A 26,768-nucleotide genomic window follows, 5' to 3' on the forward strand; every position below is an offset into this window, starting at 1 on the left:
AGAAGAGACAAAGGGCCATAGAATCAAGGTGAGTGAAAAGGCTCTTAGCTTCTGCAGGGAGCTGTTGGCGAAGAGAAAAGTAAAGGGAGAAATCTCCTGGTTGCTCTGGGTGACATTCCCTAGGATCCAAATGTGACCTGCCTCCTAGGGAGGGGTTCCCCACAAGGTGAGTACAAGTGGATATTGCGTCCAGCTGGGTCTGGTGTACATCTCATGGCCAAGGAGATCAGGAGATGGGGGTCCCTGGGGTTTGCCCCAGTTAGCTTAACAGCAGATAACACAAAAAGCTTGGAGGAGGGGAGAAAAGAAATGCAGTAAGTAGGAAAAATCCGAGAACACAGAAAAGGAAGCCTCTGGGTGGACATATTAAACCCTGTGTGGGATTTGCCATGGGATTGGAAGTGGGTGCTTTTACAGTATGCCTCCATTACATGGACATTGTCTTGTAGTCAGCAGGGGGCCTAACGCAATCTTTCCTGGTCCGTGACCAACTTTTCCTGTCATGAGAGTCTTCTGGCAAATGCTCTGGGGCCTTTACTGCTCGACCAGTGCCCAGAGTGTGACTGCTTTTGATCCACAAGAGACAGAGAATGAAGGGAAGAAATCCCAGAGAAGAGGTAGATAGTGAGTGAGTGCCTCAAGGCAGGGAGCAAGGCACATGTGGCTTACTGGGGGTGGAAATCCATCCAAGACACACAGCACAATATATAGGTGGGAGAGGTCGGTTTGGCTTACCAGGGATGGAATTCCATCCGAGTCATGGAACCAAATATGTTGGTAGTAGGGCATTGTGAATTTTCCTTGATTCTTGTCCCAGCCACAACAAAGAATGGGAGGGCAGAGAGACACAGTAGTGAAGCAGAGTAAAAGTTTTATTTAAAGTTACTTAGAAAGTGCAGGCAACCTCAGAGAGAGAGGAGAACCCTGAAAGGTTGGGAAAAGTTAGTTACGTACTTAGAAAATACAGGCGGCCTCAGAGAGAGGAGTAGGCTTGGATGATCTTTTTGATGTATTTTTTAATTTAGTTTGCTAATATTTTGTTGGGTATTTTTACTTCTATGTTCATCATGGATATTGGCCTGTAATTTTCTTTTTTTGAAGTGTCTTTGCCTGATTTTGGTATTAGATTCATGCTGGTCATGTAGAGTGAGTTTGAAAGCATTCTCTCCTCTTCTACTTTTTGGAAAATTTTAAGGAGGATGGGTACTAGGTCTTCATTAAATGGTTGATAAAATTCAACAGTGAAGACACCTGGTCCAGGAGTTTTGTTCTTAGGTAATTTTTTGATTACCAATTCAATTTCATTGCTGGTAATTGGTTTATTCAGATTTTCTGTTTCTTCCTGGATCAGTCTTGGAAGGTTGTATTTTTCTCAAAAGTTCTCCATTATTTCTAGGTTATCCAGGTTGTTAGCATATAATTTTTCATAGACTTCTCTAATACTTTGTATTTCTGTGGTGACCATGGTGATTTTTCTTTTTCATTCCTGATTCTCTTTATGTGTGTACTCTTTTTTTCTTGGTAAGTCTGGCTAGGAGTTTGTCTATTTTGCTTATTGTCTCAAAGAACCAGCTCCTGGTTTCATTGATTCTTTCTATTGTTTTATTCTTCTCAATTTTACTTATTTATGCTCTGATTTTTATTATGTCCCTTCTTCTACTGACTTTGGACTTCACTTGTTCTTCTTTTTCTAATTTCATTAATTGTGAGTTTAGGCTGCTCTTATGGTATAGTTCTTCATTCCTGAGGTAAGCCTGTATTACAATATACTTCCCTCTTAGCACGGCCTTTTCTGTGTCCCACAGATTTTATGGTGTTGATTTATTGTTTTCATTTGTCTCCAGATATTGCTTGATCTCTGTTCTAATTTGGCCATCGATCCATTGATTATTTATGAGCATGTTGTTAAGCCTCCATGTGTTTGTGGGCTTTTTTGTTTTCTTTGTATAACTTATTTCTAGTTTCATAACTTTGTGGTCTGAGAAGATGTTTGGTACAATTTCAATCCTTCTGAATTTACTGAGGCCTTTTTTTGTGGCCCAGAATATGATCTGTTCTTGAAAATGTTCCGTGTGCACTTAAGAATGTGTATCCTGCTGCTTTTAGGTTGAGTGTTCTGTAAATGTCTGTTAGGTGTATCTGTTCTAATGTGTTGTTAAGTACCTCTGTCTCCTTACTTATTTTCTGTCTGGTTGATCTGTCCTTTGGAGGGAGTGGTGTGTTAAAGTTTCCTAAAATGAATACATTGCATTCTGTTTCCCCTTTTAATTCTGTTACTACTTGTTTCACATATGTAGGTGCTCCTGTGTTGGGTGCATAGATATTTATAATGGTTATATCCTCTTCTTGGACTGACCCCCTTATCATTATGTAATGTCCTTCTTTGTCTCGTGACTTTTTTTGTTTGAAGTCTACTTTGTCTGATACAAGCACTGCAACTCCTGCTTTTTTCTCCCTATTAGTTGCACGAAATATGTTTTTCCATCCCTTCAGTTTTAGTCTGTGTATATCTTTGGGTTTGAAGTGAGTCTTTTGTAGGCAGCATATAGATGGGTCTTGTTTTTTTATCCATTCACCAACTCTATGTCTTTTGATAGACTCATTCAGTCCATTTACATTTAGGGTGATTATTGATAGATATGTACTTTTTCCCATTGCAGGCTTTAGATTCATTGTTACCAAAGATTTCAAATATGGTCTAAAAGTCTTTCCCCTCCCTTCTTTTTCTTCCTCCTCCATCCTTTATACATTAGGTGCCATATTCTGTACTCTTTGAGGATCCCTTGACTGACTTTTGGGGTAGTTGATATAATTTTCATTTGCTTAGTAATTAGTTGGTCTACTTCCTTTACTGTGGTTTTATTTTCTCTGGTGACAGTTATTTAGCCTTAGGAGCACCTCTATCCAGATCAGTCAATACAAAATACACTGCAGAGATGGTTTGTGGGAGGTAAATTCCCTCAACTTTTGCTTATCTGGGAATTGTTTAATCCCTCCTTCAAATTTAAATGATAATCATGCCAGGTAGAGTATTCTTGGTTAAAGGCCCTTCTGCTTCATTGCATTAAATATATCATGCCACACCCTTATGGCCTCAAGTTTTCTGCTAATGATATCCTGATGGATTTAGCTTTTACATGATCTTTTTTCTCTCTCTGGCTGCTTTTAATACTCTCTCCTTATCCTTGATGTTTGCCACTTTAATTATTATATGTCTTGGTGTTGTCTTCCTTGGGTCCCTTGTGTCTTGTGAGATCTGTGCACCACCATTACCTGAGAGATGATCTCCTTCCCCAGACTGGAGAACAATTACCTCCTCAAAGACCCTCTCTGTCCCTTTTTTCTCTCTCTTCTTCTAATACTCCTTTAATGTGAATATTGTGCCATTTGTATTATTCATGCAGTACTTTAATATTCTTTCATTTCTAGAGTTTTTTTTCTGTATCTCAGCTTCTTCGTATTCCTGTTCTCTAATTTCTATTTCATTTACCATTTCCTCTACCTCATCTAATCTGCTTTTAAATCCCTCCATTGTATTTTTCATTCAGATACTGTATTTTTCAAAGTTTCTATCTCTTTATTGAATTCCTTCTTTAGGTCTTGAATATTTTTCTGTAGCTCTGTGAGCATGTTTATAATTTTTAGTTTGAAATCTCTTTCAGGAAGTTAGCTGAGTTCAGGTTCACTTGGTTCTTTGTCTGGTGTTTTTGAGATTTTGGTCTGAAACAGTTTCCTTTGACATTCTGTATTTGTAGGAGGCATCCTCTAGTGTCCAGATGCTTTACACTATGCAGCTGCTCAGTCCCTGGAGCAATGGTGGGGTCACAGGTGAGCAGTGCTGGTGCCTGCCTGGAGAAAAGTGATCTTTCCTGCTTACTGGGTGCATTGCCTGCCTCCACTGCCAAGGCCAGTGGCCCAAATGCACAGGGAGGAGCCTCTATGCTATGCCCTTGTAGCTGCCATAGGTGGGGCTGCCCTCTGTCTGGGCTGGTGCAATGGTGGGGGAAGCAGATTTGCAAGCCAGTGCTTGCAGGAAGAAAGGAGCAGCACACTGTGTATCATGGTGGGTGGCTTCAGAGTTCTGTTGCTAGCTAATGGAATGGAGTGCCTGAAGCTCCGGAATGTTCCCAATCTGCTGGGCTGAGTGCACTGGGACAATTTTGTCCACCTGTCCTTTCTCCTGAGCAGCAAACTCTGTGCAGTCCTTGCCCCTTCAGCAGCCCTCTCACTGTTAGGAAGTCTCTCAGAGTGCCTGCCTTTCTTTTGTCCCAGAGCAGCCATTTGTTGGTACCTGTTCTCCACAAGTAACTGGAATCTCAGTCTCTCAATATTCCACCTGTCTTAGCTTTACAACTCCACTAATCTCCAGAGCACCACGTAATGTAGGCTTGTGCTCCAAGAGCAGATCTCCAGGGCTGGTTGTTCAGCAGTACTAGGCCTCCACCCCCTCCCTGCTCCATCTCTTTTCCTCCCACCTGTGAGCTGTGGTCAGGGAAGGGCTTGGGTCTCTCTGGATTTCAGCTTTGCTACTTTACACTTTTCTGTGAGATTTTATCTTTTCCCAGATGTAGGCAGTCTGTCATAGTCTTCTTTCCTGCTGCTCTTTCAGGATTAGTTGTATTTGCTACATGTTCATATTATATGTGGTATTGGGAGGGGTTTCTGTCTCACTTCTCATGCTGCCATCTTTAATCCCCTGACCATACAGATTCTTATTTGTAGTTCTCATTATTCCTTCATTCAAACTAATAAACTATGCATATTTATTTTAAAATGCATTCTAAACATGTCCTACTTAACATTATTAAAAATGGTAATTGATTTACATTTTTAAAAATCAGATTTATATTGGAAGTCACATAATTTCTGTTAGGAAGTTAAAAAATTTGTTTCACATCACATCAACTTTGTGCGCATTCCTCTTAAAAGCATCATCATGAATTCATGCTACTTCATATGACATTTCATTGTTCTAATTGATTGCAATTATTGTATGCCCACTGATGCTCCAAATGTCACCCCTGCGTGACTAGCAGTCCTTTGACCCTTTAGCACTCTCCCCAATAGCTCTAAAAGAATAAGAGAAGATGTTGCAGGCTCATCTTTCTTTTTTCATCACAAGACATGGAATCAGCTGCTCCTCAGGAAGCACTGCTTCATTATAATAGAATCCGTATTCAAGCCCAAATCAGAGCCTCATTGTCTCAGTCAGGTTATTTCTCTTGAACCCTGGAGGAGAGCCCAGGAAAGACTCTTTAAATAAACCTACTGACAGAATAAACCTTCTCTCTGTTACTCCACCTTCCCTTTCATGGCCCCCTACTCTAGTCCTGGCTATGAATTCCAACCAGGAATTCCAGAATTCCTGGCTGTTATTGTTCCAACCAATTTATATATTTCATATATCTCATTTTTGAAGAGAGACTATCAAAAGTAGGTTTTGCAATTACAGTGTGACTGTTAAAATATTTTACAGATTATTTATTTTCCTTTTTCTTATAATGGCCCTTGGCCCAGGCTACCTTGAATTGTTTTCAAATTGTGTAATTCTGGTACTCTTCTTCGTCAGCTATTCCTGGGATTACCTATTTGGGAAAAAGAAATTTAAAAAAAGAACTTGACACTCCTCTTGATGAGACTCAAAATCAACTAACCACAGAGTTCTTAATACATAAGAGATTTTACCAGAAAGCTAGTGACAGATTATAATGAAAACCAAATATACACATAAAGGATGACAAGGCTTGATGCACATTCCACATATGACCCATTATTTGAATGTTTTCCTTCACACTTTTTCTGTGTCGTAATTGAAATTGTCATTATGAACAATACAATAGCTCACTTGCAATTTCTCAGGCTTCCTTTTTTATATTCATGTCTGTTACTTCATAGTTGTACTTTCAGAATTTCCCTAAACAAGTTAAAAATTAAGAAATAAAATTAAATTAAAATTAAAGATATCAGAAATATCATAAACAGGTAAACCTTACCCAGAAAATTTATGTTGAAATTGTTCTGAAATCCTGTTCGACCCTAAAGCATTGTAGTTCCTTTACAGGAATAAAAAGGCCCAGCTCACAGACTGTTAGGCTAGAGGAATGGACAAGTGCTTCTGCATCTGGCTTACATCATATTTTTGTATTCATTTTACTGTTTAAGTCACATCAGAATTCTCACTTAAGCATCACTTTTGAAATGATCACAATTATTACTTTTAACTGTTTCCATTGTAGCTACATGAATGGAGCACACACACATGTAAAATCAAGACCCAGCCTACGAACAGCAGGCTCGTGGGCATTGAGGCAAAGCCACACATTCAGAAACTGGGATAGTAGATTCCAGAGCTAGCAGGTTATCAGAGTCTGTGGAGAAAACAAGAAATCAATTTCTTTTCTCAGTATACAAACATAAAGCAAAAAATGAAAAGGGAGAAAAATATTCTACTAAATTTCTTGCAAAGAATTTTATCTGTCTTTGTCAGGCACCTGAATTATGGAAGAAGCAGAAACAACCTTGTTCAAGTTTAAAGGATATTATTTTAAATCTGAACTAATTGATGTGAACTTTGTAGAAAATTTAGATGATTTTGAAATCAGAGATGATGATGTTTTCATAATCACATATCCCAAATCTGGTAAGTTCTCTACCCTAACAGCTAACCTAGTAAACAAATAACTTTTCTGTAATATGGGAACTTAGTTTTTCCAGTAGTATTATGTATGATCATATATATTCTAAACCTATTGGGTATTATAAGTCTAAGAGAATTTAATATCTCACGAAATAAGATTTTTACAATGTAGTTGAAGTTATTGTGGATTTTGGCAAGTGACAGGGACAAAATGGTGAAGCAATTCAATTGAAGACAATGTATCAAAAACTTAGTGGTAAAGCGGCTGGGAAAGGAGGCAGGAATATTTACCCTCAGGCAAGGAGTTGGGTCAGATGCTTGAAACTGTATTTAATGACATGAGAAGAAGGACAATTAACTTATACTAATAACAACTGTATTAAATATATCCCAAATATTTTAAACTTGTCTCTGAGTCATAGAGTGGCTTAAAGCAAAATCCTAAGTAGTGATTTGCATAGGAAGATCTTAGGGGCTGTTCTCCCACCTCACTGCTATGGTTGAACCTCAGGCCCTGATTCCTTCATCCTACCTTTTCCCTCCTGATGACCCAATACGACAAATGTCTGATTTTTATATCACTTTCTATATTGTGTATTTCCTCTCAGATAACCCAGCTTTATACCTTGAACTTTTTTCTGAGGACACGTTATTTCTGCCCCTTCCCATCCTCATCCATTCAGTCCATGCAATAGTTCACCCCATTACGCCCATTTCCAATGTCATGGGTTTTTGACTTTCTCAAGTGGTGTGATTGAATGGTGACTCTTAGCTTTTCAAAAATATTGTATCTAAATGATAGAAAACAACCATCATTTGGAAGATCATACATATTTTAAATAATGCTTGAATATAAGATAAAACAAGCATTAATTAATAAGAAAGTATCCTGATCTTCAAAAGTCATTTTTAGCTTCCAACAGGTCATAGTAGTAAATTGGAAGGGTTTATAGGAGAAGTAAAAAGAGTCTGAGTCTTTAAAAATATTTCTGATGCTTCAGCTGACTCTGAGAAACCCTGCAGTGTGCAGTACAGCTCTAGGGGAGCCCTAAGAGTCTCATGCACTCTCCCTGGATGTCCCCCTAAGTTAAAGCCAAGTCAGCACTTTGCGGGTCAGCAGCAGGGACTTTCAATTTTATGAACACCTTTCAATTCCATTTGAAGGCATATGTGCCCAATCAATGCAATGTAGAGAGAGTCCTGTTGTGACTGGCAGCCAGCCTGACACAGGGTACGAGCATAGATTCAGGTTAGTCTCTTATGGATCTCTGAGGGCTATGGAATGAACAGTTGGACTCTGGTGGCCCAGAAGTTCTCCTTGAAACATCAGGTTACCTTAATGTCTATCAAAGAATTCAGAGAGAGACCTAGGGATGGAGTTCCTGCTACCATATTATTTATTTATTAGGGGAAAGGAGGGATAATTTATATGTACGTCCATTTTTTCTTTTTTATTCTGTGGTCTGAATGTGTGTGTCCACCCAAAATTTATGTATTGAAATCCTAACCCCTAAAGGTGATGGTATTGGGAAATGGGGCCTTTGGGAAATGATTAATTAGGTCATGAGAAAAGAACATCAATGATTTGGTTTAATACTTTAACAACAGAAACTCGAGGAGATTCTTATCTCCGTCCACCATGTGAGTACGAGGCCACAGCTGAACTGGGAAGAGAGCCCTGAATCTGCCGGCACCATGCTCTTGGACTTCTAGTCTCCAGAGATGTGACAAATAGATTTCTGTTATTTATAAGCTACCTGGTCTGTGCACTATGATTGCACTGTGGAGTTTCTTCTGTCATTGCTCTGTGATCAGACAAAAATATTTATGTGTATGTATATATGCATCTATGCATATAAACATATAAATATACACATATAAATACAAATGTATATGCACACTGAAGTCAGTACAGATCCTCTGCCCACTTTTTTACTGGATGGTTCTGTTTTGTTGCTACTGAGGGGTTTATTTTTGTTTATTTTCAATATTAACCCCTCATTAGATATGTGATTTGCCAATATTTTCTCCCAAACTGTAGGTTGCCTTTTCACTTTGTTGATGGTTACCGTTGCTGCACAGAAGCCATTTAGTTTAATGTATACACTTTTTTGTTTTTATTTTTTTTCATTAGCTTTGGTGGCATAATCAAAAAGTCCTTGTGCATCAAATCATCAAGGAACTTACTGCCTATGTTTTCTCCTAAGAGTTCTGAGGTTTCAGGTCTTACATTCACATCTTTAATCCATTTTGATTGGATTTCTGTGTAGGTTGTAAGTAGTGGTCCAGTTCATTCTTTTGTTAATGGATGTTCAGTTTTTCCTCAGTTTTCTTAATGGATGTTTCAGTTAATCACGCATTAAATAGACTATCCTTTCTCCTTTGCATGTTCTTGGCTCCTTTGTCATTAAATTAATTAACCATATATATGCATGGGTTTCTTTCTGAACTCTCCATTCTGTTTCATTGATCTGTGTGTCTGTTTTTTATGCCAATACCACACTGTGTTGAATAGTATAATTTCATGATATATTTATATTATATTATATTATATTTTGTTAATTATATTATATTATATTAATTATATTATATTATATTATATTTACTATATTATATTATATTATATTTATTATATTAAACTTTGCAACATAAGTTGAAATCAAGACGTGTGATACCCCCAGCTATATTCTCCCTTGCTTTGGTTATTTCAAGACTTTTGTGGTCCCTTACAAAATTTTGGATGGTGTTTTCTATTTCTGTGAAAAATACCACTGGAATTTTCATAGGAAATGCACTGAATTTGTATATTGCTTTGGGGAGTGTGGACATCTTAAAAATATTGATTCTTATAATCCATGACATGGAGTATATTCCAATTTATTTGTGTATCCTTCAATTATTTTTTATTAGTGTCATCATATTCAGTACTGGTTTTTCATAAACTTAGTTAAATTTATTCCTCTCCATTTTATTTTTTTTGATGCTGCCATGAGTGGAATTGTATCTTTAATTTTTCTTTCTGATACTTTGTTTTTAGTGCACAGAAATGATATTTTGGTATATTTAAAAATTTATTTTTCATATTTATTATAAATCTTGCAACTTCACTGAGTACTTGGAATAGTTCTAACAGTTTTTCAGGGAGTTTTTTTTTTTTTTGTAGATAATTATTTTTTATTGAAGGGTAGTTGACACACAGTATTACATTACATTAGTTTCAGGTGTACAACATAGTGATTCAACATTTATATAAATGACAGTTCTAGGTACCAGCTATCACCATACCAAGCTGTTACAATATCTTGACTATATTCCTTATGCTATACATTACATCCTGGTTACTTATTTATTTTACCACTGGAAGTGTGTACTTTTTTTTTTTTGTTTGTTTGTGAGGGCATCTCTCATATTTATTGATCAAATGGTTGTTAACAACAATAAAATTCTGTCTAGGGGAGTCAATGCTCAATGTACAATCATTAATCCATCCCAAGCCTAATTTTCGTCAGTCTCCAATCTTCTGAGGCATAACAAACAAGTTCTTACATGGAGAACAAATTCTTACATAGTGAATAAGTTCTTACATGGTGAACACTACAAGGGCAGCCATCACAGAAACTTTTGGTTTTGCTCATGCATTATGAACTATAAACAGTCAGTTCAAATATGAATACTCATTGGATTTTTATACTTGATTTATATGTGGATACCACATTTCTCTCTTTATTATTATTATTTTTAATAAAATGCTGAGGTGGTAGGTAGATACAAGAAAAAGGTAGAAAACATAGTTTAGTGTTGTAAGAGAGCAAATGTAGATGATCAGGTGTGTGCCTGTAGACTATGTGTTAATCCAAGCTAGACAAGGGCAATAAAACATCCACGTATGCAGAAGATTTCTCTCAGAACAGGGGGGGTGAGGTTCTAAGCCTCACCTCTGTTGATCCCAAATTTCTCACCTGATGACTCCCCTGCGACTGTGCCTGTATTAGGTTGTTCCTTCCTTGAGGAATCTTACCCGTCTCTGGTTAACCAGTCATCTTCCGGGGCCATACAGGGAAATGTAAATTGGTAAGTGAGAGAGAAGCCTTATTGTTTGAAATGGTTAGCTTTTTATTTCTTTGCATATTTATGCCCTGTAGCTTCTATGCCCAGCATTTGTCTTGAGGTATCTTTACCACTTGGAAGAATTATGATACTCGGTAAATTTGATATGAGGCACGAATTCTATTTAAGGGTTGTAATTGGGAAGGAAGAAGAAAAGCTATAGAAGTAGCAGGCGACAGAAAACATGGGAAGACTGATTATTTTTCACATATCTTCTTGTAGAGTAACTTCAGCATGTATAGGTTTTACGCTACTACTTAAATTGCGCACACACATTAACATAATAGGAGTATAGTTACATAACCAAAGCATACATGTAATTACCAGCCATCTCCAGTGAAACCAAGAAAACCAGTTAGGCACCTTAGGCATTTGTGAAAACTTATCTATGATATGGTAGATATTGCCCAACTGCACTTGAACAGTCTGAGAGAAATCAGACAAATTAAAACAACCCATTCCTGGGGAATGTTCACATCCCTTATGTTCTTTTAACAGTAAATAGTCTGTAGTTTTAAGATTTTGGAGTGCTACAATTTGCACTTCTCCTAATTCTTGGTTGAGTTCCAACAGTATAGATCCAGTCAAATTTGTTGTTTTACTGTATGCACAGGCCAGCTTAGATATCTCCTTCTTCATTCCCATGGCAAGTCCAGGATCTGGTGGGATGAGTGCATCTACAGCTGTAGCAGTGCATGGATCTTTGTTGGGGTTTTTTGATGATCATCTTCTGGCATGAGTCTTCCAGAGAGTGCTGATGTTGGAAGTTCTTTTTCATATCGTATCTTAGTTCATTTTCGGGGTAGCCCAATTAGGATTTGATCCTCTGTTAGTCCATTCTTGAGTTCTGTGATTCTGCTGCTGTTTTGTTCCTTCAGTTTTTCCTTTGTTCTTATATTCCACAGATAAGTGAAATCATTTGGTATTTCTCTTTCTCTGCTTGGTTTGTTTCACTGAGCATAATACCCTCCAGCTCCATCCATGTTGCTGCAAATGGTTGGATTTTCCCTTTTCTTATGGCTGAGTAGTATTCCATTGTGTATATGTACCACATCTTCTTTATCCATTCATCTATTGATGGACATTAAGGTTGCTTCCAATTCTTGGCTATTGTAAATAGTGCTGCGATAAACATAGGGGTGCACTGATCTTTCTCATACTTGATTGCTGCATTCTTAGGGTAAATTCCTAGGAGTGCAATTCCTGGGTCAAATGGTAGGTCTGTTTTGAGCATTTTGATGTACCTCCATACTGCTTTCCACAATGGTTGAACTAACTTACATTCCCACCAGCAGTGTAGGAGGGTTCCCCTTTCTCCACAGCCTCGCCAACATTTGTTGTTGTTTGTCTTTTGGATGGCAGCCATCCTTACTGGTGTGAGGTGATACCTCATTGTAGTTTTAATTTGCATTTCTCTGATAATTAGCGATGTGGAGCATCTTTTCATGTGTCTGTTGGCCATCTGTATTTCATTTTTGGAGAACTGTCTGTTCAGTTCCTCTGCCCATTTCTTAATTGGGTTATTTGTTTTTTGTTTGTTGAGGCGTGTGAGCTCTTTATATATTCTGGATGTCAAGCCTTTATCGGATGTGTTATTTTCAAATATATTCTCCCATACTGTAGGGATCCTTTTTATTCTATTGATGGTGTCTTTTGCTGTACAGAAGCTTTTCAGCTTAATATAGTCCCACTTTTTCAACTTTGCTGTTGTTTTCCTTGCCCGGGGAGATATGTTCAAGAAGAGGTCACTGATGCTTATGTCTAAGAGGTTTTTGACTATGTTTTCTTCTAAGAGTTTAATAGTTTCATGACTTACATTCAGTTCATTGATCCATTTTGAGTTTACTTTTGTATATGGGGTTAGACAATGGTCCAGTTTCATTCTCCTACATGTAGCTGTCCAGTTTTGACAGCACCACCTGTTGAAGAGACTGTCATTTCGCCATTGTATGTCCATGGCTCCTTTATCAAATATTAATTGACCATATATGTCTGGGTTAATGTCTGGATTCTCTAGTCTGTTCCATTGGTCTGTGGCTCTGCTCTTGTGCCAGTACCAAATTGTCTTGATTACTATGGCTTTATAGTAGAGCTTGAAGTTGGGGAGTGAGATCCCCCCTACTTTATTCTTCTTTCTCAGGATTGCTTTGGCTATTCGGGGTCTTTGGTGTTTCCATATGAATTTTTGAATTATTTGTTCCAGTTCATTGAAGAATGTTGCTGGTAGTTTCATAGGGATTGCATCAAATCTGTATATTGCTTTGAGCAGGATGGCCATTTTGACGATATTAATTCTTCCTAGCCACGAGCATGGGATGCATTTCCATCTGTTAGTGTCCCCTTTAATTTCTCTTAAGAGTGACTTGTAGTTTTCAGAGTATAAGTCTTTCACTTCTTTGGTTAGGTTTATTCCTAGGTATTTTATTTTTTTGGATGCAATTGTGAATGGAGTTGTTTTCCTGATTTCTCTTTCTGTTGGTTCATTGTTAGTGTATAGGAAAGCCACAGATTTCTGTTTGTTGATTTTGTATCCTGCAACTTTGCTGTATTCTGATATCAGTTCTAGTAGTTTTGGGGTGGAGTCTTTAGGGTTTTTTATGTACAGTATCATGTCATCTGCAAATAGTGACAGTTTAACTTCTTCTTTACCAATCTGGATTCCTTGTATTTCTTTGTTTTGTCTGATTGCCGTGACTAGGACCTCCAGTACTATGTTAAATAACAGTGGAGAGAGTGGGCATCCCTGTCTAGTTCCCAATCTCAGAGGAAATGCTTTCAGCTTCTCGCTGTTCAATATAATGTTGGCTGTGGGTTTATCATAGATGGCCTTTATTATGTTGAGGCGCTTGCCCTCTATTCCCATTTTGCTGAGATTTTTTATCTTGAATGGATGTTGAACTTTGTCAAATGCTTTTTCAGCATCTATGGAGATGATCATATGGTTTTTGTATTTCTTTTTGTTGATGTGGTGGATGATGTTGATGGACTTTCGAATGTTGTACCATCCTTGCATCCCTGGGATGAATCCCACTTGGTCATGGTGTATGATCCTTTTGATGTATTTTTGAATTTGGTTTGCTAATTTTTTGTTGAGTATTTTTGCATCTACGTTCATCAGGGATATTGGTCTGTAGTTTTCTTTTTTGTTGGTGTCTTTGCCTGGTTTTGGTATTAGGGTGATGTTAGCTTCATAGAATGAGTTTGGGAGTATCCCCTCTTCCTCTATTTTTTGGAAAACTTTAAGGAGAATGGGTATTATGTCTTCCCTGTATGTCTCATAAAATTCCGAGGTAAATCCATCTGGCCCGGGGGTTTTGTTCTTTGGTAGTTTTTTGATTACCGCTTCAATTTCATTGCTGGTAATTGGTCTGTTTAGATTTTCTGTTTCTTTCTGGGTCAGTCTTGGAAGGTTGTATTTTTCTAGGAAGTTGTCCATTTCTCCTAGGTTTCCCAGCTTGTTAGCATATAGGTTCTCATAGTATTCTCTAATAATTCTTTGTATTTCTGTGGGGTCCGTCGTGATTTTTCCTTTCTCGTTTCTGATACTGTTGATTTGTATTGACTCTCTTTTCTTCTTAATAAGTCTGGCTAGAGGCTTATCTATTTTGTTTATTTTCTCGAAGAACCAGCTCTTGGTTTCATTGATTTTTGCTATTGTTTTTTTCTTCTCAATTTTATTTATTTCTTCTCTGATCTTTATTATGTCCCTCCTTCTGCTGACCTTAGGCCTCATTTGTTCTTCTTTTTCCAATTTCGATAATTGTGACGTTAGACCATTCATTTGGGATTGCTCTTCCTTTTTTAAGTATGCTTGGATTGCTATATACTTTCCTCTTAAGATTGCTTTTGCTGTGTCCCACAGAAGTTGGGGCTTTGTGTTGTTGTTGTCATTTGTTTCCATATATTGCTGGATCTCCATTTTGATTTGGTCATTGATCCATTGATTATTTAGGAGTGTGTTGTTAAGCCTACATGTGTTTGTGCGCCTCTTTGCTTTCTTTGTACAGTTTATTTCTATTTTCAGGGAGTTTTAAGAGCTTTGCTTCCTATACGTAATAGCATGTCACCTACAAATAGAGACAGTTTAACTTCTTCCTCCCCCCTTTGGATGACTTTTATTTCCTTTTTTGATAATTGCTCTGGCAAGGATTCCCCAAAAGACTGATAAGAATAGGCACACTTGTGATAATCCTGATGTTAAAGCATAAACTCCCAGTTTACCATTGAGAATGATGTCAGCTGTGGGCTTATCTCTGGCCTTTAATTTGTTGAGTGAAATTTCCACAATGCCCACTACGTTTAGTGTTTCTATCATGAATGGATTTTGAATTCTGTCAAATACTTTTTCTGCATATATTGAACTGCTAATACAGCTTTAATCCTTCGTTTTGTTAATGTGGTATATACCATGTTGATTGATTTGTGAATGTTGAGCCTTTCTGCAAAGCTCAAATAAATTCCAGTTGATCATGATGTATGATGCTTTTATGTATTATTGAATTCAGTTTGCTAATAATTTTTTGAAGGATCTTTGTATCTATGTTCATCAGGAATAATGGTCTATAATTTTCTTTTTTTGTAGTGTCCTTGTGTGGTGTTGTTACCATGTAATGCTGAAAGGGCAGAAAAGAAAAAAGAAAGGGAAGGACAGGATGGGAAAGGGAGAGGGTGAGGAGCCGCAGAAGAGGAGGAGGAGGAGAGGGGAAAGTGCAGCCTGTTTTGCCTGGGGTACAGTGCTGCAGTCCTCATATTCCTGAGTCTCTGGAGACCTGTGGCCCCGTCAGGTCATGATTTTTAACTGGTCCACCATCCTGAAGCTGTGCTATATCCTGAAGGAAAAGTAACTCTTGTCTGTGAAGGAGAAAAAATATTCTTCACAGATACCCTTTTAGAGCTACATTCTGAGTTTTCATTGAGTTTTAGCTCCAGCAGTGCTAACATGGCATAATCTTTCCTGGGTGACACTGGAAGTCTTTGGGAAGGCTATATGGGAATTGATGAGGGTCCAGTACATTTATTCACTTCAGAACTCAGATTACTATTCTAACTGGGACTTGTACCTTCTGGTGGGATAGACTCTTTGAAAGTATTGTCTTGGAAATACTACAAGCACAACCTCATAGTGGGTTTGTCTTAAATCTCAATAGTCCCATATATGAAGCATGCAAAGAACTGTAAGGAAACAAACACCAGCAATTACATGTGCATATTGGCCACAGACATAAGAGTTATCTTAGAATTTTTCAAATCGTACTGGAAGCCAGGGTCCAACTTCAGGTAGCATCTTTCCTTTCTGTCTATGTGGGTGTCACAAGTTCTCCCTTGGGTATTTGTAATAAACAGTATTTCCTTAAGTAGAGATCATGGGCAAAGTGAGAAAACAGAGGGAAGGTTGGAAAACTTAAAAGTTACTTCTTTGAAGGGTTTGTTTAGATCTGTGCTTATATTAGCTAATGATCCAGGAATGAGGAAGAAAGTAGAGTGGCAGGCATAGAAGTTAATGTAATGGTAACATATGAAGAAGAAGAAAGCACAGATAAAGAGTCAAAGAATGAATTTGTGTGACAAATGGCCCCATTTTCTTTAAAGCAAAATAAAAACAATGTTTGTTGTCTCTTACCTTTACTGCACTTTACATATGTAAAATAATCCATGCAGACATCTTTATCATTACCCTTGGTTGAATAACATAACATACACAACTTAAAAACTGATGCCTTAGTTTTGAACATTTTGAGAACTTCTTGAACTTGAAAAAGAAATTATTTCTTTTACAGGAACCATCTGGACTCAGCAGTTACTAAGCTTGATTTATTTTGAAGAGCATCGCAAAAGAACTGCAAATGTGGACACAATTGATTATGTCCCCTTTCTTGAATACAAGTTTCGACTACAAATTCACTTTAACAAAAGACCATCTCCTCGTCTATTCTGTAGCCACATTCCATACTACTTGGCTCCCAGAGGGCTGAAGAAGAAAAAAGCCAAAGTAGGAAATAGGCTATGCTTGCTGAATGATTACTCTTTCCATTATTTAATTTGCTCATTATGCTGATACTACATTCATCCAGTTGCTAGTTAATACAGTATTTGCAAACTTTAATTTTCAATACCATTGGCATTCTCATTTATAATATTTAATTTTACTTTCATCCTGTCATTTTTCTGATTATATAATAATAATGTAGGTCATTTAATAAGTAAAGCATATATAGACATTCATATAGTTTATATTAAAATACATTATGATAGCATATATAAAATAGATGTAATATATAACTCCCTAATTTTAAATTAGCTTTATCACTATGTATATACATAAAATACTAGCAATTTCTCACCTCCTTCCTTTTAGGGTCTTCCCTGCTTCCCTTGGATACTTCTAAATATTTTGCCCCCATTCTCCCTCAAGGCAGCTACTTCCATGAAATTCAAAGGAACTTCAAACCAAGTCAGTCTTCTCTACAGTGATTCTCTTCCTCTCTCCATCTCTCCCTGGATCAGTGACCTCCATCCATTGATAATATCAGCTCTTGGCTCCATACTTACCTCTCTATCTCTTCTCCCATCACTCACATGATAATTTGAAAACTCTTGTGAATGGTCTTCTGGCAGGGCCAGAAAAGGAGAGGCAAGCAAGGCACCAGGCCCAAATGTTAAGGAGGCGCTCACTCTCAGGGATGAGCAGAAGCAGGATGGGTCTCCTTCAACTTTTGCCCCCAGGCTCTGCCCTTTCTTGCCTCAGTGAGGACTTCCCAACTCCAATGGTCTTTCCTCCACTGACCTCAGCTACCCTTCTAACCTGCTTATAAACCACCCTCTATTTATGACACTCATTGCCCCTCTACTGTAATATATACATTTGTTTAATATCTATCTTTCTGATCCAAATGTAAAACCCATGAGAGAGGTAGAGGTTTTTTCAGGGCTGTGTTCACAGTGCTGAGATTAGTGGCCTTCAGATAGTGGAGTTGAATGAATGAAGAAAGGCATCACCAGTGATTACACTAACTTAAATTGTGACTTCTTCACCTTACTCAGACTGCTGCCTCCTCATGGGCCTGCCCCTTTCTGGTGTTCCCAGCCCAGTGTGTGTCAGCACTGGGATTCAGAACCATCCCCTCCACTCTCTTGCAGAAAAGAGTCCCAATTCTTCACTATCTCTTAGCACTATAATCTCTTCTGTCTAAATCCCCTTGCTCCATTTATCCATGTTATAATAAGCTGGCAAATCCAAAATCTGGTTCAACACAATTGGAATGCATTCCTGCCTTTTTCAGGGATCTGAGTGGCTGCAAAAAACCTAAACACTTCAACACTGTGCCTGGTTTTTATACTTATTACCACAGTTCTCAAATTCTGCTTTTTATATGTTTTGCTTTCTCAGTTTCCAAAAGGATTAATTGATACTTTTTCTCTCTTTGGAAACCTTAACAACATTCTGCTCTGTGCCTCCACTGGCCCCGGTTAATGACCTGCAATTCAGAAAGTTACCTGCACTGGTGTCCCCTCAGTGCCTTCCCTCCTTAAATGAAAAAATGTAATGAGTAGACTGTGTCTTCTCCTAATAGAGATCAGCCCCTCCACTCATGGTCAGGGGCTGTTTTTGTCTGCCCAGTGTGCCTCAGATGGTGGTGATTTTGTCTCAGGATACCCAGAACTGTCTGGAGCATTTTTGGCTGGGCCTGTGGTGGCGCTGCTGGTGCGGAGGGAGACGAGGCCGGGATGCTGTTAGATATGCTCCAGTGCCCAGGGCCGCCCCTGCCACAGAGAACTAATTGGTCCAAAATGTTAGTCAGGCTGCTTTGGGAACCTTGCTCTCTCCTCGAAGATTTGGCATGAACAGTAATTTCCTTTTTTCAATTCATCATCAATTTCTTCTTGCTTCCTGATCATTCTCTTTGGCCCATAATCAAGATGTCATGTTACCCATTTTGAAGTAAGACAGAACTCCTCTTTTTCCATATTGATTTTTAGCTGCTGCTTCTCTGTTCTTTTGATCTAAACTTCCTCAATTTGGCTTCTGCCCCCAGCTTTCATTGACACCTCAAAGTCAATAACACATAATTCTTATATTTTATAAACCAAGGAATCATCTATCATCTTTTTTGAACCTATCCATGCATCTGACATAGTTGATCATTTTCTCCTTCTTTAATGTTTCTTTTCCTACCTTAGCATGTCAGAGTAGAAATGTGGGAACCCTTTAACTGTTTGAAAACATTGAGATAATGAATTAATTCTAACCTGTTGGTTCTAATATTAAGCCTTTGTGTTTTACAGAAAAATCAATCCCTGCATTATTTAGGGTTTTCTCTAATAGTACAATGGGCGTCTGAGATACTGTTCCTTCCTCCCTCTGGCTTATTCTTGTCTGTCTAACCATCTAGTGTTGAACTTGGAGGTATCTGACCTGGCCTTCTCCTCTGCTCGCTCTGCACTTATTACCTAGGTCACATTATCTAATACCACAAATTTAAATAAAATGTATATGGTAACATCTCCCTTTAATTCTACATGATATGAACTCCTAGTTTTCCTCTACTGATAACTTGCATGATTGTCTACCCAAAGAGGCAGGACCTTTTACTCTGTGATAACACTGTCACTTTGACATAAGCCAACAGATATATGACAAGAAGCAATTCCCAATCCATAGTTAGAGACACAAAGAATCATAGCAAGGACTGAAAGTGACTTTTTTTCTTTATATTTCACCCTTTGGAGGAGTACTATTAATTTCTTTACAGAAATATCAATCGTCATTGTTATTTGTTTGATATTATAACCACTTTGTTGGTACCAAACAAGTGCCGTGGCTGTAGGACTCATTCCAGGGCAGTGTGGGTCACTGAGGGATGAGAACTGCACACACATACCAAGAGTCCATCAACTCATCTCCTGGCATGAAGGGTTGTCTCCAGGCACTGCACAGGGAGGGGGCAGGTGGATGAAACGTTCTCTTTACTTAAACTGGATATTCTCCAAGAGGAGAAACAACAGATATACATGTCAATTCTCAATAGAGATGCAAGGCCTGGGGTTTACCGGGTGACCCTGAATGTTCTGTACACACACAGAGTAAGTCCCTTAAATGTGGGCTGGGCAGATATTAATGTATTTTGTATTCATGTAATATTGTTGTTAAGAAACTATTTCTTCCAGTTGATTATCATAAACCTTTTTTTAATGAATTCTCTATTCCTTCAGTGTAAAAAATTCCTAAAAAGTAACCTCTATGTTCCAAAGACTTGTGTTTTCCTCTATCAAGATATGAGAGTGAGGAAGGTGTAAACTGCACTTGTACATTGAAAACACTTTAGTTTAGTATTCGAGTTCTCATATTATTTTGTAGTTTATGAAGCATTCTCATGTGTTTTAGCTAGTTGGTATAAGGGAAAAGAATGGTGTAGTTCTCTTTGCCTTTGTGATTTAAGAAAAGGTAATTTCTGAGATGTGTCTAGAAGAGTAATTGATAGTCTTGGCCAAGCACGGAGAGAGAGGACTTACAGAGAAAGAGAAACCCAGAATACAGAGGAGAGGGCTGAGCGTGTTTATGATATGATTAGGAGATTGTGAGAGCTTAAAATAATGGGTCTCATCCAACTGAAATGTCTGCAGGAGGTAAATATAAAATGAAAGCAACAGAAACAATGGTTTCCTCCTTTTTTTTGCAGCTTATTTATGTATACAGGAACCCTAAAGATGTTTTGTGCTCATATTTTCATTTTTCAAACATGTTGGGAAGTTTCAAATCTACAGCCAATATTGAGGAATTCATGAAAGACTTTCTAGAAGGAAAAGGTAACTGAACTTACAAATTGAGCTATCAGTTTTCAGAACTGAGGTGAGCTCTTAAGCTTAGTGAATTTGACAGAGGGAAAGACAATCATGAAATAGAGTAAAATGGATTCAGTGGACAATTTATCAAGCCATTGTTGGGGTTGTCTGGATGACTATGTCCTGCCATACTTGCAAATTCTATTCACATTCACCCAAACTCAGGAGATCATTAAGATTACATCATATTAAAAGGGAATATTTACTCTGAGCTATGAAAGAAGTGTGAACAGATTAGTGTTTCAGGAACTCAGAAGTTTCTGTTCTAGCTCAGCTGAGAAGGGAGCTCAGTGTAGATCACAGTAGGTTTGGGGCTTTGGCAGTGCATACTGCATGTGGCAACTTCCAGAGGCTTCTATGTGACAAAGTTCTGTTCCCCATTCTGTTCTGAGGAGTCAACTTAGGTAGCTGAGTAGGAGCAAGGCCTGCTGACATAGAGATGATGGTCTGACACAGGAGAAATAAGCTTAAAATCTAAACCACTGTGCAGAGCTGAAGGGACTCCTCAGGGAGCCCACCTGGTCCATTGAGGGGAGCAACTCTCTGTGTCTTTGGGGACAGTGGGAGGAGTGGGATGGAGAGGATATGTTCTATGACTGTTGTTTGGTTTTGGTCCCTCCAAATCCCACCTTAATATGCTTTTATCTTTATATAAAATATATTAATAAGAAAATGATTTCTCCTTTAATGAATGTATAGCTCCCTGGTGGCAGCAGTGTGAGTCTCCTGTTAGTCATGTGACAGAGAACAAAGTGGAATCTAGCAACAGAGTTCCTTGTCTTTCCTTTGTTACTAAACATTCCTGCACCCCTTAAGAATGCAATAGCTTATTTCTCAACCTGTTCAATATGTTTCCCTAATTCCTTTTCTATCTTCCCACAGTGGTAGGAAGCCTTTGGTTTGACCACATTAAAGGATGGTATGAGCACAAAAGCCACTTCAACATTCAATTCATAATGTATGAGGATATGAAGAAGGTGAGTACAGATGGTCTGTCTGTATACCAGATTATGTATATATATTTCTGTGAGTAGAGATTATATTTCTGGTTTCCCAAATGGTAACTCAGTCTGGCCTAACAAACTAATGGTTCATGTCTAGAGTCCCCAAAGGACAATACAGAATTAGAGATACAAGGTTCAGTGTCATAGAAGAGTGTTTCCATGTCATCTCTTTATTTTGTTTACCAGGTTTTAATTTACAATTCATTTTAATAAATAATATGTGTATGAGGGATTTCTGTGTATTAGCAGGCATGTATATGTCTGATTATTTTGAACCAGTGGGAGGAGTGGGATGGAGAGGATATGTTTCTATGACTGTTGTTTGGTTTTGGTCCCTCCAAATCCCACCTTAATATGCTTTTATCTTTATATAAAATATATTTATAAGAAAAAAAAATTTTCTGCATTATTAACCCTTTTAACATTCTGGATTTAGTTTATCACACTGGGATGTATTTCTTGAGAAATTCATTCTTGTGAGCCTTATGTTGAGTAAGCATGACATGGTAAGTAAAGTGAAAATTTTTGTGTTCCATTAGGAAGAATGCAGCTCCCAACAATAGTCAACCATAAGTGGATTAAAGCATCTGTTAAAAGGGCATTCTGTTGTTTATTGACTGAAATCCAGAGGCAAGTTACCCTGAGTCTGGGTATGGCAGCTCAAGGATGTCATGAATGTCCCAGGAATTCTGTATTTTCTTTTTTTGCCATGTTTTGTGTGGCACTGATGCTTCCCTTCATATAAGATGGCTGTCACGGTGCCAATCTCATGTCCTTTGAGGATAGGATAGATAACTTCTAAAGTAGAAATAAAAGAAACAGAGACATAAAGGACTTTTTCCTTTGCTACGTTCCTGGTTTTACCCCAGGAGGAAAATCAATCTCAGAAGCTTCTGTGTGACTTTGTCTTTCTGTTTCAATGCCAAAAGTCTATCAGTCACCACTCAAGACAAAAATCTCATAAAGGAGAATGGGAGTACAAGGAGGATCTCATCTCAAACAGGACCATTCCTGGAATGGGGCTGGACACTGATGCCAGAATATCACCAGGGATCTCTTAACAAGAAAGAAGAGGAAAAGCAGAAATGCAGGCAACAACTAATGGCTGCCACCAGCTGAGCATTCATCACTAGCTTTGGTTAAAGTCGGCCCCTAGGTGATGATAGAAGCCTAGACTCTCCTGTTTAGTTTTTATCAGCTACCAAGACCAGACACAAGTATCTGGCTGGCTTTGCAACACTCTTCAAAATAAGGCTTCTTCCAGTGCCTCCAACCATGTCTCCCCACCTTCTCATCCCACGCCTGCTTCCATCAAGCTCCAAGGAAACCCAACTTCTAACTTTGCTGTCACCTGACATCTTTCCTGCAACTGCAATAATGCATATACTGTTCTTTTAGTCTAGTCTTATGTCTCCAGCTTTGTCTTCCTAGAAAAACATTTCTGTTTAAGACCTACAACAAATTTCTCTTACTCCTTGAAACTGGCTTTGAAATCTGTTTCATACTAGCTGTCTCTGCATATGTTGGTATACTCAATTCCCAGCTCTGATTCTGTAATTGTCCATCTAATCATTTGCACTGTTATCCAGGGCCATGCTACTCTCACAAGGCAGTCTAGTGAACACAGATGAAATGAAATGTGAGCAATCCAGAAATAACCCCAAATAAGGAGTAAAACTCCAGACAAAGGAAAGATTAATTTACCAAGAAAGAATAATGAAGTCCCTTCTCACCATATAATTCCAAATTTATAACCAGCCTAAGCAGTTACACTTTACCTTCCGTGATGTTATTTAGTTGTGACATTTATGTAAGTCTTCTTTGTTATGATTTGCATAATGTATGAATCTCTGATTTACTTCAGGATCTCAGAAGTTCTATCTTGAGAGTCTGTAAATTTCTGGGGAAGAAACTGAATGAAGAGGAAGTGGATGCTGTTATGAGGCAGGCCACGTTTGAGAACATGAAGTCTGACCCACTTGCAAATTATACAACTATATTAAGAACTTCAGCTGAACATTTAAAGAATTATGAAATTTTCCTTCGCAAAGGTGAAGTTCGGTTTTTGTTTTGTTTTTGTTTTGGTCTGTGGTGCAAATGAACCAAAGTGTAGACTCTAGACTTCCTGCCAGAGTTTTCCAAAATGGAGCTCTACTTATCCCCTTCCATCCTCCAGACAGTTGATTTTCCATGATTTGTACTCTGTGCTCTTCATGAGACTATAATATTTGGTCCCTGAAGGTATCTGAGGAGTAATCTACAATCACAAGTCCTTCTACATGGACCCTGAAAAATCTACCAATGCCTAGCACAATGCCTGCCACAAATGGATGTTTATCCAGTGTTAGACACTATTGCTTCATTAACATGGCCACATTCTGATGATGAGTTAATGATGGATCTGTTGGCCATTGCTGGCTGCTTTTATAACTCCACGACTTTTTCTGAGCATCTATCAAGGGTGAATTAACAGCACACATTTGTTATTCTTTTGTCATCAGGAGTGTCTTACATCAAACCAGAATCTCACATTGTAACAACTCACAGAAATATCTCATTTATGTGCCCTAACAATGAGTGAGATTTTAGAATGAATGAAATCATTATACAACTGATACACTTGAATACATTAAATTATTTTTATTTTAAACAAGCATTGCAAATTATATTTTATGATCTTCTAATTAAGAATGTAGAAAATGTGTAATCAGAATTATAGACATAGATTTTGCACTTAATTATAAGGTTCTATGCCTCTATATCAAATAGCAATAAATACTGGCTTTGATTTCTTGAAAATTTTTTGTATCCCTTCATCTCTTAGGTTTATCTTCCCCCTTGTCTTTAAAAATTGAAGCAGTGGTAACAGGGAGCCAACCTGAAGAGGGGGTGTGTTCTTTCCCTTTAGCCCCAGCACAGACCTTTGTTTTCTAGATGCTATGACCATTGTAATTTGTCACTATTGCTGTACTTGCATTTGGATTTTCTTTGAAAAAAGAAAATTTTCTGTGTACCTATGTCTTTAATGAACCTGAACAAGAGAGGCTGAAATAGTGAATATAGAGATCAGAGTGAGCAAAATTTATTTGTAGTAGTGAAGTATATTCCCATATGTTTATTATGCAGATTCAAAAGCACTTCTCTCATTAAGGTTACCTTCTTAAATGTTATTTGCATTGCATGACCACTGCTGCCCTAAGATTTCTTTGAGTTTTCAGTTTTTTTCAGATTTTTATTTTCATTCCAACCAGTGTATTTTTAAAACTAGTGTTTCCTCTCTTACCTCTTCTTTCCTCTGCTGCTGTTTGCCATCATAGTTCTGTACGTCTGTAAATTTAGTTTGAGGCTGTGTCATACCTAAATTGGGTAAAGATGAAATAATTTCAGCCCTGCCTTTGTCAATTCTATGACCTTTTCTATACTTAAAATATTTCAGAGCATCCATGTCTTCATCAATAATTATTAGCTCAGTGATATTTGTTAATGGATTTTTATAAGACTTTTGCAAAAACACCATAACCAGTGTTAGCATGGAACAACAGAGTGATTAAATTGCAGTGATTTTATTTTTTACCAAGTGTCTGACAGCTTAGAAGGTGGACTAATTACATCAAGTTATAGTATAATTGCAGTGATAAGTTTGTTTACCAGCTTGCCCAAAATGAGAGAGTGAAATCATGGCTATGGGAAGGAGGAACTGGGAACTTGGAGAGGAGAGAAAATAAAAGTGGAAAAAATCATGTTTATCCCAAAGCTAAGGTCTCACACCTGCACCCCCAGCACAGAAACTTCACTGAAGCAATTTGTTTATATCTCCTCCCAGGTACCATTGGAGACTGGAAAAATCACATGACTGTTGAACAGAATGAAAGGTTTGACAAGATTTTCCAAAGGGAGATGAAAGATTTTCCCTTGAAGTTCATCTGGGATATAAATGAAGAATAGAGTACTGAACTCAGTGAAAACATTAAAAAAAAACACTTTCAGAAAGAAACATATTTAACAATACACTATAATCTTTGACTTTTGTTGTATCACAATAGAAAAACCCTAGTGATTAATAAATAAGAATTAGTAATTTTACATCATTTGCTATATGTGGCCTGTTTTCCATTTCCAGGGACGCCTCAGTTTCTGATCAGAAGAGGAACCCCCTTATTTGTTGGCAAATAGTTATGGAATATTTATTATTTTTTTTAGTAGTTCAGAGATTCTTGAACAAAAGAGGAAATCACAACATGTGATCAGTTTACTGTCTCGAAATGGAAACATTGACTCACTGTATTTTTTCATGTAAGAAGAGCTTAGTATTTACATAACCAAATGAGTGAATCTTTTGTTTAAAAGCTTTTAGATTTGTGTGTAACTTAGGAAGTTTGCCACACCAAATATTTTTATGTTCGTATATCATATCTATAGTTGATCTAGATAATATACTTACATTGTAAGAAAACTATTTTTCTAATAGACAACTAATTGACCTAAATTATTTGAGTAGTCCATCATTTTCTTACTGATTAAAATAGGCATTATCATGTTCTACATAACTGTAAACATGTAAGTTGAGTTTTGTAAAATTTTTTTTCTCCTAATATGCTTTTCTCTCTCAAAATCATGATATCTAAATTGCTAAAATAAAGCCATAAACTCTTTCAAAATAACAACTGGTTTTATGCTAGGCATTGCTTTACACTTAAAAGTGATTTAAAAATTGAAGCCATAATAAATTGAGTATTACCATTCAGGAATTTTTAGTCACCATTCATGTGTTTCTTTTTTTTTTTTTTTTTCCCAGGATATTTGGTAAAGATACATGAACCTAATAAAAGCCTGGCTCATTTCTTGCTCACTTTATTCCTTAGAACATATATAACATTTGCAGTTAATGGTAAGTAGGAAATTTTATCAGTTACACTTTTTACCTGGTTGTTATTGCTGCTCATGGATTTTTGCCTGCTTATTCATCATCGGGGTTTCTGGTTCCCAGTTTGGCTGAATGGGAAGCAGTGCAGTTGGTCTGAGGCCAGCAGTAGTCTGGACATTGCCATCACCACTCTCCAGCTTCTGCAGACCTCCGCATAAATCTCTGCTGAGTGGTGCCCATTTAGAGAGGCTGGATGTCTCACTTGCTTTTATTTCCATATGTTCAAAGCTCTGCTCACCTTTCCTAAGAAACACAT

General features: G+C 37.6%; 1 protein-coding gene across 5 annotated transcripts in view; it reads left to right on the plus strand.

Moving 5' to 3' along the window:
* The window catches only part of LOC118916505 (amine sulfotransferase-like), a 36,816-nt gene extending 11,145 nt beyond the window's left edge, over positions 1-25,671 (plus strand). For all 5 annotated transcript variants that reach the window (XM_036893557.2, XM_036893559.2, XM_036893558.2 and 2 more), the window contains 6 exons: positions 6,488-6,640; positions 16,522-16,733; positions 20,422-20,548; positions 21,467-21,561; positions 23,453-23,639; positions 25,412-25,671. In XM_036893557.2, the coding sequence (XP_036749452.2) occupies positions 6,499-6,640; positions 16,522-16,733; positions 20,422-20,548; positions 21,467-21,561; positions 23,453-23,639; positions 25,412-25,533 (885 nt within the window). In that variant the 5' untranslated portion in view covers positions 6,488-6,498 and the 3' untranslated portion in view covers positions 25,534-25,671. The remainder of the gene's footprint in view (positions 1-6,487; positions 6,641-16,521; positions 16,734-20,421; positions 20,549-21,466; positions 21,562-23,452; positions 23,640-25,411) is intronic.
* The last annotated feature ends 1,097 nt before the right edge of the window (positions 25,672-26,768 follow it).

This window comes from Manis pentadactyla, chromosome 12, assembly GCF_030020395.1.
Source record: "Manis pentadactyla isolate mManPen7 chromosome 12, mManPen7.hap1, whole genome shotgun sequence".
NCBI lineage: Eukaryota > Metazoa > Chordata > Mammalia > Pholidota > Manidae > Manis > Manis pentadactyla.